General features: G+C 33.0%; 3 protein-coding genes across 3 annotated transcripts; 1 reads left to right on the top strand and 2 right to left on the bottom strand.

Annotated features, from left to right (window-relative positions):
• Window positions 1–387: 387 nt before the first annotated feature.
• On the bottom strand, window positions 388–2589 carry LOC120578305 (uncharacterized). The gene is made up of 9 exons (XM_039830974.1): window positions 2326–2589; window positions 1952–2049; window positions 1776–1860; window positions 1608–1694; window positions 1427–1513; window positions 1193–1330; window positions 978–1111; window positions 804–876; window positions 388–710 (listed from the first exon to the last, which is right to left on the bottom strand). The coding sequence occupies exons 1-9, from the start codon at window positions 2587–2589 to the stop codon at window positions 567–569; spliced, it is 1110 nt and encodes a 369-aa protein (XP_039686908.1). The 3' UTR covers window positions 388–566.
• LOC25484320 (protein FAR1-RELATED SEQUENCE 5) lies at window positions 1958–4785 on the bottom strand. Its single transcript, XM_039828134.1, has 4 exons — window positions 4390–4785; window positions 3561–3690; window positions 2326–3481; window positions 1958–2049 (listed from the first exon to the last, which is right to left on the bottom strand). Exons 2-3 carry the CDS (start codon window positions 3615–3617, stop codon window positions 2597–2599), a joined length of 942 nt encoding a protein of 313 aa, XP_039684068.1. The 5' UTR covers window positions 3618–3690; window positions 4390–4785; the 3' UTR covers window positions 1958–2049; window positions 2326–2596.
• A 3599-nt stretch (window positions 4786–8384) lies between these two features.
• On the top strand, window positions 8385–12552 carry LOC25484319 (myosin-binding protein 3). The gene is made up of 5 exons (XM_013613098.3): window positions 8385–8524; window positions 9090–10405; window positions 10485–11919; window positions 12088–12173; window positions 12324–12552. Coding segments are annotated over exons 2-4 (2601 nt in total). The 5' UTR covers window positions 8385–8524; window positions 9090–9240; the 3' UTR covers window positions 12089–12173; window positions 12324–12552.
• The last annotated feature ends 1344 nt before the right edge of the window (window positions 12553–13896 follow it).

The following is a 13896-nucleotide window of genomic DNA, read 5'->3' as shown; positions in this document are numbered from 1 at the left end:
TATCTACTAGACTGATGTTTTGTAATAAAGTCCAAATTGAGCATCACAATGAAAAAATTTACCTACCTTCTATGAACGGCTGTAGAGAATCAACTATGTCATTTACCTGAACTTGGACAGAAAATCACATACAAAGTCTTAAGGACATAACCATTCCAATTAAGCTACACCAGTGGCCAAGACACATTAGACCAATGGAGATCACTCATCAAACACAACTCACACTCCTTATAAAATACAAAGCAGATAGGAAAATAAAAGGTTGAGATAGAAGCAATGCCAAAAATAAATAATCAAGGCAACTCCATAAATATAATAAAAAAATAACAAAAGCTTGGGCGACTAGGCCAATATCCAAATAAACGATCAATACAAATAAAAACAACTGCCTCGTTAAAAACCTTGAAGGAAAAAAGAGTGCAGTGTTAAACAACATTAAACAAATCTAACCAAAGTAATCAAAAAACAAAAGGAAGCAACCATAGAAGAAAGTTCCTACAAATTAATTTGATTCTAATGCGAGTGGCTATTGTAGACATGCCTACAATATCCTAGAAGAAAAAAAATTAGTTGAAATATTTTGATTGCTCGACATTGTTCATATCGTGCCACGCTTTTTCAGCTTTCTCCACCAGGATGTCTTTATATTCATTATGCTCACCCAACAACAAATCAACCGCCACCTTCATTCTAACAACATCTTCTTTCATCTGTAAAATTAATTGATAATATCAGCACTGATGCAAAGACTTAATTGATTATGTTACAAAAATAATTGAATATGTTAACTTCATGATACCCACCACGACATGTATGTTAGGTGTAAAAGATGAACCCATTGCTAGCCATTGTAAGACCCAAACAGCAGAATGTTGACTGTTTATTTAAAATGTACAAGTATCACATGTGATTCAAAGGAGTGTATATAAATGGAAAGTGAATATACAATAGTTAAAATAAATTGAATATTTTGTTACCAAAATCCTTCAGAAACAAGTCCTACAGACTCGGCCATATCCCAATTGTCTATGTGCTGCACTTCACATAGAAAGTGGGGTGGAAAGTGTTCACTTTGAACCATGGTTTGTACCATTTCACTAATAATTTGCCACTACAAAATTGGTAAAACATAATAAGATAATAAATTAACGAAAGGTTCAAATACAAACTATCACAAGTGTCAAGTACTTACCAATTTCTTAATGTCGTCTTGTCTAGGGATTATATTTCTTTTCTCAAAACCTGGATCTAGGTGGTACAAAATTTGGCCATCAATGGATGCAACCATAAGAAACCAATTGCCAACGCAATCATAAATTGGCAAATAAATCTGTTGAAATGATTATAGTATGTCAGGTTATACACATCAAATTGTATCATAATATGTTTATTGGAAATTTAACGCGTAATGAAAATAAATTCATACATGCTTTAGGTTTTCAATTGGAGGCATCCAATTTTTCCCATACTTCTCGATTAGCTCTTCAATTGTATTACGACGGAATGCATCTCTCTACAAAACATAAAAAGAATAATGTAAAAATCTAGTTTGTCTTACCATGAATAAGCATATAATAGTTTAATTACTATCACTAACAAATACATACCACAAATGAGGGGGGGAGTGACCATATACTTGGTACATCAACGTTCCTCTCAATCCATGTCACCTTAGCGGACATCATCTCAAGTATCTACAATCATTTAATAGTATTATTACTTGACTGCAAACAATTATTTTAAAAGTTGTGGTCTTGTAAGTAAAATTAAATTACCTCAGTGTAAACTATTCTTCCAGGACATAGAGTCTGAAATTCACTTCGTGAGCCTATGAGGGTTTCAACCTTGAACAATTCCTCACTACATGCATCAAAAACAATTTAAAATTATATATGATGCCATTATTTGTCAACATGAAATTTGAAAATGATTACTGCCTCAAAATCAATACCTTAGATCATTCTTGGAATGAAAAACATAACATGAAACATGTTCTTCCACAGGTTGGAGTTTCATTTTTGATGTCGTAACAAAGTTGGTCTCAACAAACTGTTAATTAGAAATTGATTACATATACGATGTGAGAAAATAAAAATAAAAATATAATTTAGTGATATATGTTCCCCTTAGACATCATGTTAGCCTCCTTGATATCTAACTTAGGAGACTTAAAATGTCTCCCCGTGGGTAAGGTTGAGAAGGACAATCTTCTTGACATTGTTGAAGAAAACTTGTTTTTCTTCTATGACAATTTAGAAATTGTTACTACCAATATAATCATTTTAGCATACTTGTTATAAATTGATTTTTAAAAATGGTTGGTACCTTGCTTGTGCTTCCCTTCAAGTAGGTGGACTGAATGTTAGAAGTAGTTTTTGATTCTTTCTTGTCTATTTCATCATCGTCCGGTAAAAGGATAACATTGTCGACATTGTGTTCTGACAAAGATTTGGAACGGCTAAATGGAGACTTAGCAACAAACTTTTGTTCAGAAACCACATTTTTGCTTCTTTTTGATGTTGGGGGAGATCCTTGACTCAAGTTGAGTCCGCCGATTTTTGTTGGCTTATGCAACGTTGACTCTATCATTACAATTTTACTTAACATGACGTTTGTTCGTTCCATATGTTGCATCAAATGCCAACACATCACCATAAGCACCATAATCCATTTGGCTAATACCGTCGCACCAAAACAGGTGTTCAAGCCTACCTTCTCCGTCAACGGTGTGGCGATAAAACATCAACGAGTCATTTGATGCCAGCCCATGAAGATATTGTAAAGCATTTTTACCATCACACCGTTTCAAAAGACGTTGCTTTCCTATTTGATTATATATATCCTTCTTTCGAAACCCTATCTTTTCATACCCTCCTGATTGGTTTGCCAAAGAACTATAGAATTGAGACGGCCCTATCCCAACCTTCAACATGTCGTTCATCTGCATTATATCCGACTCTTTCATTTTTCGATGTGCAGCAAGCATTCCATGGTACTCTTCATCTAAAAGCTCATGGTTGTGTTGATCAGTAAAAACAGTTATCAACCAACGTTGTGAGAACATATCTATATGCACCCGAAATTTTGCTTCACATCCACACCGAGTCTTGGGTTTACACTCACGCTTACGGTTTTCTATTGTTAAACCTCTATCCTCCCTAAACCCTTGTCTGTGGCAGACAAAGGTTTGCTGTAATATTTCCCCTTTATTGCTTTTAATCATCTTGCTCTTGCGGACCGCAAACCCATTCATTCTAGCATACCAATTATAGAACTCATAAGCCATATCCAAGCTTGAAAACTCAAATTTCCTTGTCTCATGGGGACTTGTTCCCTTCAGGTCCATGCAAAGAATATCCTCCTTGTTATCAATATATATAATTTCTTCGCTACCTTCCCCAGCCTCAACACTAACAACATCGTCGTCATCAATCTCAAATGTTGCTTCGTCAGTTACCCCAGTTGACAAGCCTTCTAGTCCCTGCCGCAACAAACAAAGCTTCAATATATGTACCAAGAAGAAAATACAATAATATTGGTATTTAATAAATTTCTTATACCTCCACGGATGCAACAGATTCATCCATCTGCATATTCTCTTCAACATTATTTTCCATCTCAAACACGTTCAAACAAAAATGTCACCTTTCACTGTTCAGTTAAATGTACCGATGCTCCTTTTCTATTGCCCTACACATATTATGGCATCCATGTTATTTTCAAAACAAAAATTTACAAATCACAAACCAAACCTTAAACTCAAGCACAAGATGAACATGAGACATGTCAGTGTCGACATAAACATACGGGGTTATATTCAAATAGTTCACTTTCACCAACGTCGTATCTAATATTAACATCGGGCTTCATAAATCAAAACACAGAATTTCCGAACTTGTTATGTATTTGGCTGAATGTGTGTGTGAATATGAGTCTCTGAATGAATTTAAGGTACTATAATAGCAGAAAGTAAAAAGAGAACTAACTCATCAATGCTTAATTCATTGCCTATCTTCATAATCATGCAAGTACAAAATATAGACTTGTTAACAGAATGGGAAGCATGTGCACAATACATGGTAATTGCATGACTCATCCCTAGCAACTACAAGTAACTCATCAAGATATATAGCACATAATTCAAAACCTCGGTGAAAGGTAAATTCCAAAATCACAAAGAATCATCAACACATCCCAATAATTCTAAATTCTCAGCATTACAAAGGTCTGAAGCAAAAAAAAAAAAAAAAAAGGTACAAGAAATTACAAGAACCGGAAATTAAAACTAAAAAGGGATAAAAGGAAACCCAATTTGGCGCTCAATCTCTCCTTCACATTAGAAACCCAAATTCAAAACCATATTTGAAGATAAGGAAAAGCTAAACTCACCGAGTCTGAGTGGCTAAGTAAAGAATCAGAGATGACGTCGACTCCCTCACTTCACCAAACGCCGCAAGTGAGAGCTTTCAATTTGATGATTTTGATTTGTAGTTTGATCTTGGACTGAAAAGAGGGAACTGGTGTTTGAAGAAGAAGAAGATTTTAATTTTTAATTTTAGGGTTCATATAGTTTGGTTTTCAAATTTGATGGTTTGAGGGGAAGAGCAGTTATCTGATTATAAACCAAGAATACTACACGAATCGTACATAAGGTGTGAAACTATTAGAGGATCTGATTGAATGTGAGCAGCTCTACATGTTCCCACTTTTAATTTAAATAAATCTGAACCACTTGTTTAATCTATTGGTATTTTTCTCGTAGTCCACCGGTGAGGGACCTAATTGGACCCTCACCCTAGAATCCACCGTAATCTCGTACCTAGAATTTATGTTTTTAATATTATAATAATCTAAATTTTTTTTAGAGTATTCTATACATTTTTGCATAAATTTATTAAAAAAATATAAAGATCGTACATGAGTTGACTTAAAAATAGAGACCAAAAGTGATGATTGAAAATTTTCCCTATGACTAAAAGTCTAAGGAAATTTTTAGAGTGACTAAACAAAAAGTTGACATATTTATAGAGACCAACAACATATTTAACTTTTTTTTTTGTTAGTTACATTAATTCTTATTAGTTTGTTTTAACGACAAATATTAGTATGTTAGTTGTTACTTAAACTATCTACCTCCAACTTCTTAATCATTAACTCAAATAGTCACCCAACACATCGTCACTGAAGTGCCATCAAATTGAACGGGTAGCACTTGGGTGCCTTTGTCTCTGTCTCTCTCCTAACCAATAATTTTCTCACATCAAAATAGTTTATTTTAATCATTCAATCATCACTCTCATTCCTCTAAAATACACTAAAGTTACAAAAGTCACTCAAGTGTCATTCCCAATTGAACTACTCAACATTCCAATTACATTAGTTCATATGCATGAATAAGACAAATCTTACGTCATGTATAAACTAATTTTTATTACTTGATCGATAAATTTCAAAAACAAATTAATTCAAATATGATGTGACAATTTGATTCAAGTGTGGAAAATACCATATCCATTTATGAGATTTTCGTGGTTTAGAGTGAAACTATAATTTGTACACAATCAAACAAGTAGTATAAAAAATTTGAATTCCCAAATTGTGAAGATAATTTGTTAGAAGGCATCTTAATTACATTAAAAAATAATCTTTTTTTTGGCAGTGCTTAAGAAATAATCTAATAATAAAGACATTATACTTCGTAAAGAAAAACATTGAGTTTTTTATTAATTATATGTGTATTCATACAAAACAATTTTAATGAACATTTCTAGATGCAAAATCATTAATAATTGTGTTTACATCAATATACAATAAAAAAACCATATATTTTATCCACATGTTTAGAGTAAGAATATGGAAAATGCCTAGAAAGACTATGAAAATGTGAGATTCAATTTCCTAATAGACCCTTTTTCAAATAAAATATTTATAGTTTTAGCATTAAGAATACCTCAATTTCGAGGATCATAGATATTTAAAGGAGGTTTGAAGTGGTGGTCAATGCCTACATACATCAACATTTAATGCATCAGGAACATTAGCATGGTCATTGACGGGATTGTCTTCAAGAACATTGTCCTTGAATCTCATATCTGTCAATTTTAAATAAAAAGATAATTATTTTTAGGTGTAATCAAACGTCCTCATGTGTTGTGTCATCGATTAGCTTTGAGCGATGATATAGGGATGGCAGTGGTACTCTATGTGTAGGGTACTAATGTGCCCTTCCTCATACTCACGTCTACAAAAAAATACCCGTACCCAAGCTCGTATCTTCGTGGGCAACAAATTTGGTGCCCTTCTCCATACCCTATGGGTACTTAAGTGCTCATACCCGTGTATCCATTACTCGCACTTTAAATATGAAAGACAATAAAAATATCACAATTAAAATAAAATTATGGTCCAAATTTTTTCAAATCAAGTCATAAAATAGTACAAATCTTATTATTTAGCCAGATAAAACATATTCAAAATATCCCTAAAAAATTATACACTAGTAGGAGAGAGCAATTACTATATTAAGTAGTTTTTAGGTTTAGATTTAGACTTAAATAGCTAAATTAATTAATTAATTATACACCAAAAATAAATAAATTATTTATTATATTGTATAAATATGTATATGCAGGTTGCAGGACTGGACATTATAATACCCTTACCTGCGCACAAACCCATTTAAATTTGTGGGTAATTACTCGGACTCAAGGCCAGACCCATGAAAACAGGGTTTTGCCCTACCCATTGTGGATCTTTTTACAGGTACCCATAAGGTTTGGGGTCCAATTGTCATCCCTATTGATATGATGCAACGTAATTGTACTAACCGCGTGTGAACATGTCATGATTGCCCTATAAAATTAGAAAACTAGTTGTTAAAAACCTTTAAAGGACTTGTAGTTGGATATGGACCAGTAGTAACTCATGCCAAGTTACTTTCCCTAACAACAGTAGCCTTGATCTTTTCAAACTAATCCATTGATTTTTTTCTCTTTTCATACATCGTCTTAGCCAAACATTGTCTTGGTCATGTGGGTTTAACAATGTCAAAACATTGTTGCGAGACCTAATACATTATATCATATACCCCTAACTCAATATGTTGTTTAATGAAAGACATTGTGATTACTACTCGAGTCTCGTAGCTTCGGTCATAATGCGTACATCGTAAAATAACTTCAAAATTTCATGGTGGAGGTCCTTATGATGTCCTAAACATGCCTGCATGTTTGGAGAACAAAACTTGACCTATGAGTAGACGCGCTGAACCCAATTCTCTAGTATATCGTCTCTTCAAAGCAAGGTACTTTCCCTCTTGTGATTATCGTAATACTAAGCTGGGTCACAATTCGAGAAATGTGTGGCACAATATCCTTCAAACATGTTTCATTGTCTGGAAAAGTGACTTAAAAGTTTAATTTTTCATGATTTTTTGCAGGCATGTTTAGGACATAAAAACATCTCTTGCAAAAAATTATAATTGTCCGACAAGGAACATATTAAATATGAATTTTTAACGCACCAAAAACTCATGAAACCAAAACAGTAAAACATTGACGTAAAAATTGAATTTTGATTTGGTTTTTACAGACACCTCTATACAAAAAATAATAGAGAGGATCTACAAAGTTCAATAACATTCCTAAAACATATCAATTTATTTTGATTTTTAACCGAAACACATAAAGCCACAATTTTATTTACAGATGACCAGTAAGTAGACGAGCTAAACCCAATTCTCAATTATCTGGTCTCTTCAAAACAAGGTACTTTTCCTCTTGCCACAAACACAAGCTAAGAAGAGATTGTAAATAACTTGGTAAAATGGACGTGCTGCGCAGTTGCCACCCGGTTTATCGTAGTCAACATAATCTGTAACACAACCTTTCACTAAAAAAAAAAAAGTTATTATAGTTATTCAACACAATCAAAAGTTATACCAGTTCATAGTTTATTTAACATATTAATTTATGCATGTTTTCAAAATGAAAAGGATGCATCATAATCTATCAATGCAACAAATATGTATTCTTAAATATTTTAAATGATTTTCCTTTTAAAAAACATTTTAAATAATTCTGTTATGAATCATAGGATGGATTATAACACCTTTTTAATACAAGCACACGGAATATATACAATTTAAATTCTTATTTTTAATCAAACTACTTTTCACAAAAATGAAAATTAAGTTACTTTTAAAATGAATATATGCATCGACCATCAATTCTAAAATTATTAAAATTATTATATGTCCAATTTCATACTTTCATGTTTTGCTAAGAAACAAACCAAAAACCGTTAATTTCAACGGTCACTCGATCCGCGCCTTATTATATTTCTACAACCTTCTTCATATTTTTTCTTTGTATTAATTTTATTTAATTTTTTCCTTTATTAATATTTTTTTATTCCTTTTTCCCGAAACAAATAAGGCAAAAAAGACAAGTTCTTCACCATTTCTGATCAGAAAAAATTTCCTCTATACTTCATCATCTCTCCCCCTCATCAAATTGCAGATAAGGTAACCATATTTTCCTGCATTTATTCATTTAAAATATCAACAAAATTCATGCCTCTTAATTATTTCTTTTTATTATTATTATTATTTGTAATAATTTAAATCAGAATTTAATTTCACATTTTTGTTGTTTTTCTCTCTTGAAATATGTATTCCATGAATTAATCATGTAATGGATTCCATCATAATTTTATTTTATTGATAATTTTTCTAATTAAATTTTCAATTGGTAGATAATCATCTAAGACATAATAATGTGTAACGGTTGGGTTGGTATAAATTCATTTTCTGTTAATGTTTATGGTTACTCAACAATTATTATAAGGTAGTTGGAAATTGAAGAGTATATTTTGTTTCCTCTCTCTTTCTAATCAATAGATTTTTTTTGTTGTTGTTATTGTTTTATGCTAAGATGGTTACATTTGCTTGATGATGTTGTTGTGGTTGGTCTGTCTAAAAATTTCTTGATTGTTAAAATTGTGAATAATTAAATGCAATGTGTTTTGCTTAGATTTTGATTTTTGAGCTAATGGTGATTAGTGACTGTTTTATTTCATGTTTGTTGCAGCCTTCTAACCATAGGTCATTGAGATTTATGATAGGTAGATAGATACATCATCTATCTATTTTGGAATTTGATTTGGGTGGATGAGAATTTGATTGATGAATTTCCATGTTATAAATCTCTTTTGGGATTTGTAAACCAATTTTATTTGAAGATGGCAACAAGTAGAAGAGGTGGAATTTCATTTGTCAAATCAAAAAGGAGGGAAGGATTCACTGAGAATCTCACATTTGTGGCTTGTGAGTGGTTTTTGATATTCCTATTGCTAGTTGATTCATTGCTATCATATCTTGTCAAAAAGTTTGCAAGTTATTGCAAGTTGCAATTGCCTTGTTTGTTATGTTCTAGGCTTGATCATATCTTAGATGGCGAAAAGCCAGAGTTTTATCATAGCCTACTTTGCAGCGATCACAAATCAGAAATATCGTCAATGATGTTGTGTCATACTCATGGTAAACTTGCGGACGGTCATAGGATGTGCGATGATTGTCTTTTGTCACTCACTAAGAATGGTAAGCGCAACACGAAAACTCATAGGTTGTTGTCGGGTAAATTTGGTGTTGTTATCGGTGGTTCTGGCTATCAAAATACTCCGTTGAGCCGAGATTTGTTTTCCAGACCTAAGGGATCTAGGCCATGTAGTTGTTGTGGTAAGCTTTGGAAGTTAGAACAGAATGGCTTTAGATCTATCCAATTAAAATCGCATGGGAGATCTGTTGTTAAGCCATACATTCCTTTGCCACATGCGGCAAGGCAAAGCCGTTTAAATCATCGTGATAACTTGAAGAAAATGAGGGGTAAAACTTCTGAATCAGGAGGAAGGAGAAGTTCTCATCCATCATCTAATGTTGGATACACTGTGCTGAGACTTACTTCTGATTCTGAGTCTGAGTTTCAATTTTCAGATGATGATGATACTGGTAGTATATTTAATGAAAAAATTGAAGCTGGAAATGATACCATAGCTCCAAATACGCTAGAAACACCTACAAAACATGCTGTGAGTGATTTGAAACCACCAATGCCAAAGACTAGTTCTCCCAAACACGTACCTCTTCCTGAGGTCAACATGCGCCAACATGGGAATGACAATGGTGTGGAAGAAATTAACCGGCCGCAAGCAGATCAAAGTTCATCGAGTTCTAACCTCCCTGAGCTCATTTCACTAGATGAGGTTTCACCATCACATGTTTATCGAGAACCAGAATCAGAGGACTGTAAGATTACTGATCATTCTGAGAAATCTCTTCCTTCTCACCTATCTGAGCTTATGACTTTGAAAGCGGATCACATATTTGTTGGAGAATTACCAGAAAAATGTAACAATTCTCTATCCTTACATTTCAACTTTCTTTTTCTTTGAAATAGTCTAACATTTGTTTTCTAAAACGTTTCCAGCTCTACATGTTACACAAGCACCTGATAATGGACTCGTATCCGAAGAGCATGGAAAAGTCTCAGAGAAGATTCATAGAATGGAAGATGCATCTACTCAAACTGATCCGGAGCTATGCGACTCTGCTCCTCTAAGTCCAACACAAGAGGATTCAAATGACATGAGTAAGTCCTCTGACTCCATCAAGGAAAGAGAAGTACCTGGTTTTGTCATGGAACAATCACCTTCTAACGAAATCGACAAAGTCAAGGAAGAACTAGAGCTATCACCACCATCACAGTATTCTTCTCTCCATGAGTCGAACATGTCATCATTTGTTCCTATAAACCACATTCACTCCCCTAGGATACATGCCGAGGCAATGGAATCTGGTCTTGAATCTATGGATTTAACCAATATGACTGAAATTGAAGGTGAATCTATTGTTGATCAATTGAAGCGACAAATTGAGTATGACAAAAGATACATGGATGATTTACAGAAAGAACTAGAGGAAGAAAGAAATGCTTCTGCTATTGCAGCAAACGAAGCAATGTCTATGATCACAAGGTTACAGGAAGAGAAGGCGTCTTTGCAAATGGAGGCTCATCAATATTTAAGAATGATGGAAGAGCAAGCAGAATACGATAACGAAGAATTAGACAAAGTTAATGATCTACTCACGGAAAAGGAAAAAGAAATACAGGATTTAGAAGCTGAGCTAGACTATTACAGGATCAACTTTATGGATGAGCCTATGGTCCCCAATATGCATGAGGAAAGTAAAGATTCAAAGGAGGAAACTGTCATGACACAAAATATTCATCTTCATAACATCACAGATACTGTAAATAATTTCCCCGATTCAAATTTGTCTGAGGTATCCAAAGGCAGTAATGAAGTTGCGGCTGGTGAAACCTCTATTTTAGAATTTGAAGAGGAAAAACAATATATTTCAGAATGTTTGGAATGCTTGGAAAAGAAGGTTCATCAACTTTCTTTTAATAAGATTTCCTACGAACCGCCAAATGTTAGACTTGCAAATCTTGAAATTAGTAAATTGAGTCAACAAGGAGATTCTAACAGTGAAGGGCCCCATTTAGATGATCATGAGGAGGCTGATTTGTCCATACAAAAAAAATTAATGTCGAATGGAAGTCATGATGATAAGGATGATGATGCTGCATCAGATACCGATGATTGTTCAATTAGTATTGAAAACAACGATTCCACATGTGTAGAACCAATGTCTTCCAAATCTAGAAGAGAAGCTGATTTGGTTGCTCTAGAAAATGAAATATCAGACCTTCATGACCGGTTAGAGGCGCTCGAATTTGATCATGATCTTATTGCACACATAACAAATTCTCTTCAAAATGGAAATGATGGAAAAAAATTTATTCAAGACATAGCTCAGCAATTGCGCGAGCTACGGAAAATTGGAATAAGATCAAGATGGTAAGGAGACTGTTTTTCGCTTTTCTTTCATTTTTATGTACAAAGAAACTTTTCATACGGCATGTTAATATACATTGTTTATAACTGTGTCGATGGACACCGTATAATCCCACTCAGAATATTCTTCATTTGCTTTGACAAGTATATATTTTTTCAATTTCCAAGCAGACATACAAAGAATGGTGATCGTGTTTTTTTGCCTGGAGAGGATTGTTCGATGATTACGAAAATTGATGAACAAACTTAACAATTCTGTAAGTCTCATTTACAGTTCAATTCTGAATTTCTGATTCAAATATTTGCATTGCTTTAAAATCTATTGACAATTCAAATGATAATTCATTGTGATTATTTTATTCTCATTTTGGTATTTTTGCTAATTTATTTTCTTTATCTTTTGTCAGTATTGCAGATGTATGCAAGATCAGAATGCAGAATTGGGAAAACAATTGAAATCACAGAATCATGTGTTATTCTTTTGATGTCTATGTATTGTAGAAAGCCATGGGATATTCTCTAGTACAAAAGCACCTCCACATATGCTCTGATCAAGTTTATATTTCATTTGTGATAGAAAAACAAGTTCATATTTAATTATAGACTAGTAATAGGAATATCAAACTTTGGTTTTAATCTCTTGAGCCTTCTTTCCCCTTCAGTTTTCTTCTTGTTCTTTGTGTTTTGTTGACTAAATTGAATGTGGAGTTTTGTCATGAGGTATTGATGAGAGAGGAGTGTTAACAACACTCTCCTTTCAACACTCACTCTCATATTAGATGAAGTCAATGTGGATCCGAACACTTTCTATGAGATCCATTTCTAAAGTGTGGGATCTATATTAATTTTCAAAGTTTTGTAGACGATTTCTATTATGAAGCACAAACTCCGACATGGACACGATTGTTGACGATTTCTATTATAAAGCACAGACTCAGACGTAGACACGAACAGGTCGACACACACAAATATATACTCCTTCCGTCCCAAACTTACGAGTGTTGACCATCAACCCGTGTTAGACATTGTTATACATTTAAGAACAACATGTAAGACATCTAAAAGTAGTAATTTTCATTGAAAAACAACACTTATTTATTAAAAAGCAACATATTTAATATAAAATGCACAAGTTTTAAGTCAAAGTTACCACTTTAAATTTCTTAATATGTGCAAATGATAGAAAAACCCTTAATAAATTTCATCATGCGTACTTGTAATTGCTAGCTGAAAAAGGTTTTCGAGTACTTTGTCTTCATCTTTTCCAGTGTTCTTTGACTTTTTCTGCTACTAAAGTTTATTATGAGTGTTTTCCACCAAAGTTTATTATTATTTGTTTTATTTCTTATATTTATGTTAAAATAGTATTTGTGTAACCAACCTCAATATATATCGTGGGTTTGGGAGTCGTGGTGAGTAGCAGTAGCCTCATGGAGAATATACATCAACACTCATAGTCATATCTGAATTATGTCTTGAGATAATCCATCTAATTAGCTGTTTGGTTCAGCTTATTCCAAGACCAGAAGCAATTCTAGAGGCTCAAAATTGAAAAAGGCAATTTTTCACATGTTCAACTTTACAAAAGCAATTCTCTTATGTAAAAGTAATTCTGGCTGAAGCTACAATTCCTAGCTTTTGAGTTAACTAGAATCAATTCTCCATTAAATTTTATATTTTGATTATTACTACCCATTATTTCCTTTATGGTCCTTTATCAATTCTCCTTCTTTTTGGTTTGTATTTAATTTAATGTACCACATTTAATCAAAAAATTTAACGAATCAAATTAACCCCAAAAAATATTCATGGTTTTTGGAAACCAGCTCCAAAAAAATTTTCCTTCAGAATTTTTCCAAAATTTTTTTCCTTCAGAATTATATTTTTTCTTTTACACTATACTTATCGTTTTTGGAAACCAGCTCCATTATTATTTAACTTAAATATATTTTATAAAAAATATAAAATACATAGAACAAA

This window comes from Medicago truncatula, chromosome 1 (assembly GCF_003473485.1).
Source record: "Medicago truncatula cultivar Jemalong A17 chromosome 1, MtrunA17r5.0-ANR, whole genome shotgun sequence".
Taxonomy (NCBI): Eukaryota; Viridiplantae; Streptophyta; class Magnoliopsida; order Fabales; family Fabaceae; genus Medicago; species Medicago truncatula.
This window is presented reverse-complemented; position numbering and strand designations above follow the sequence as displayed.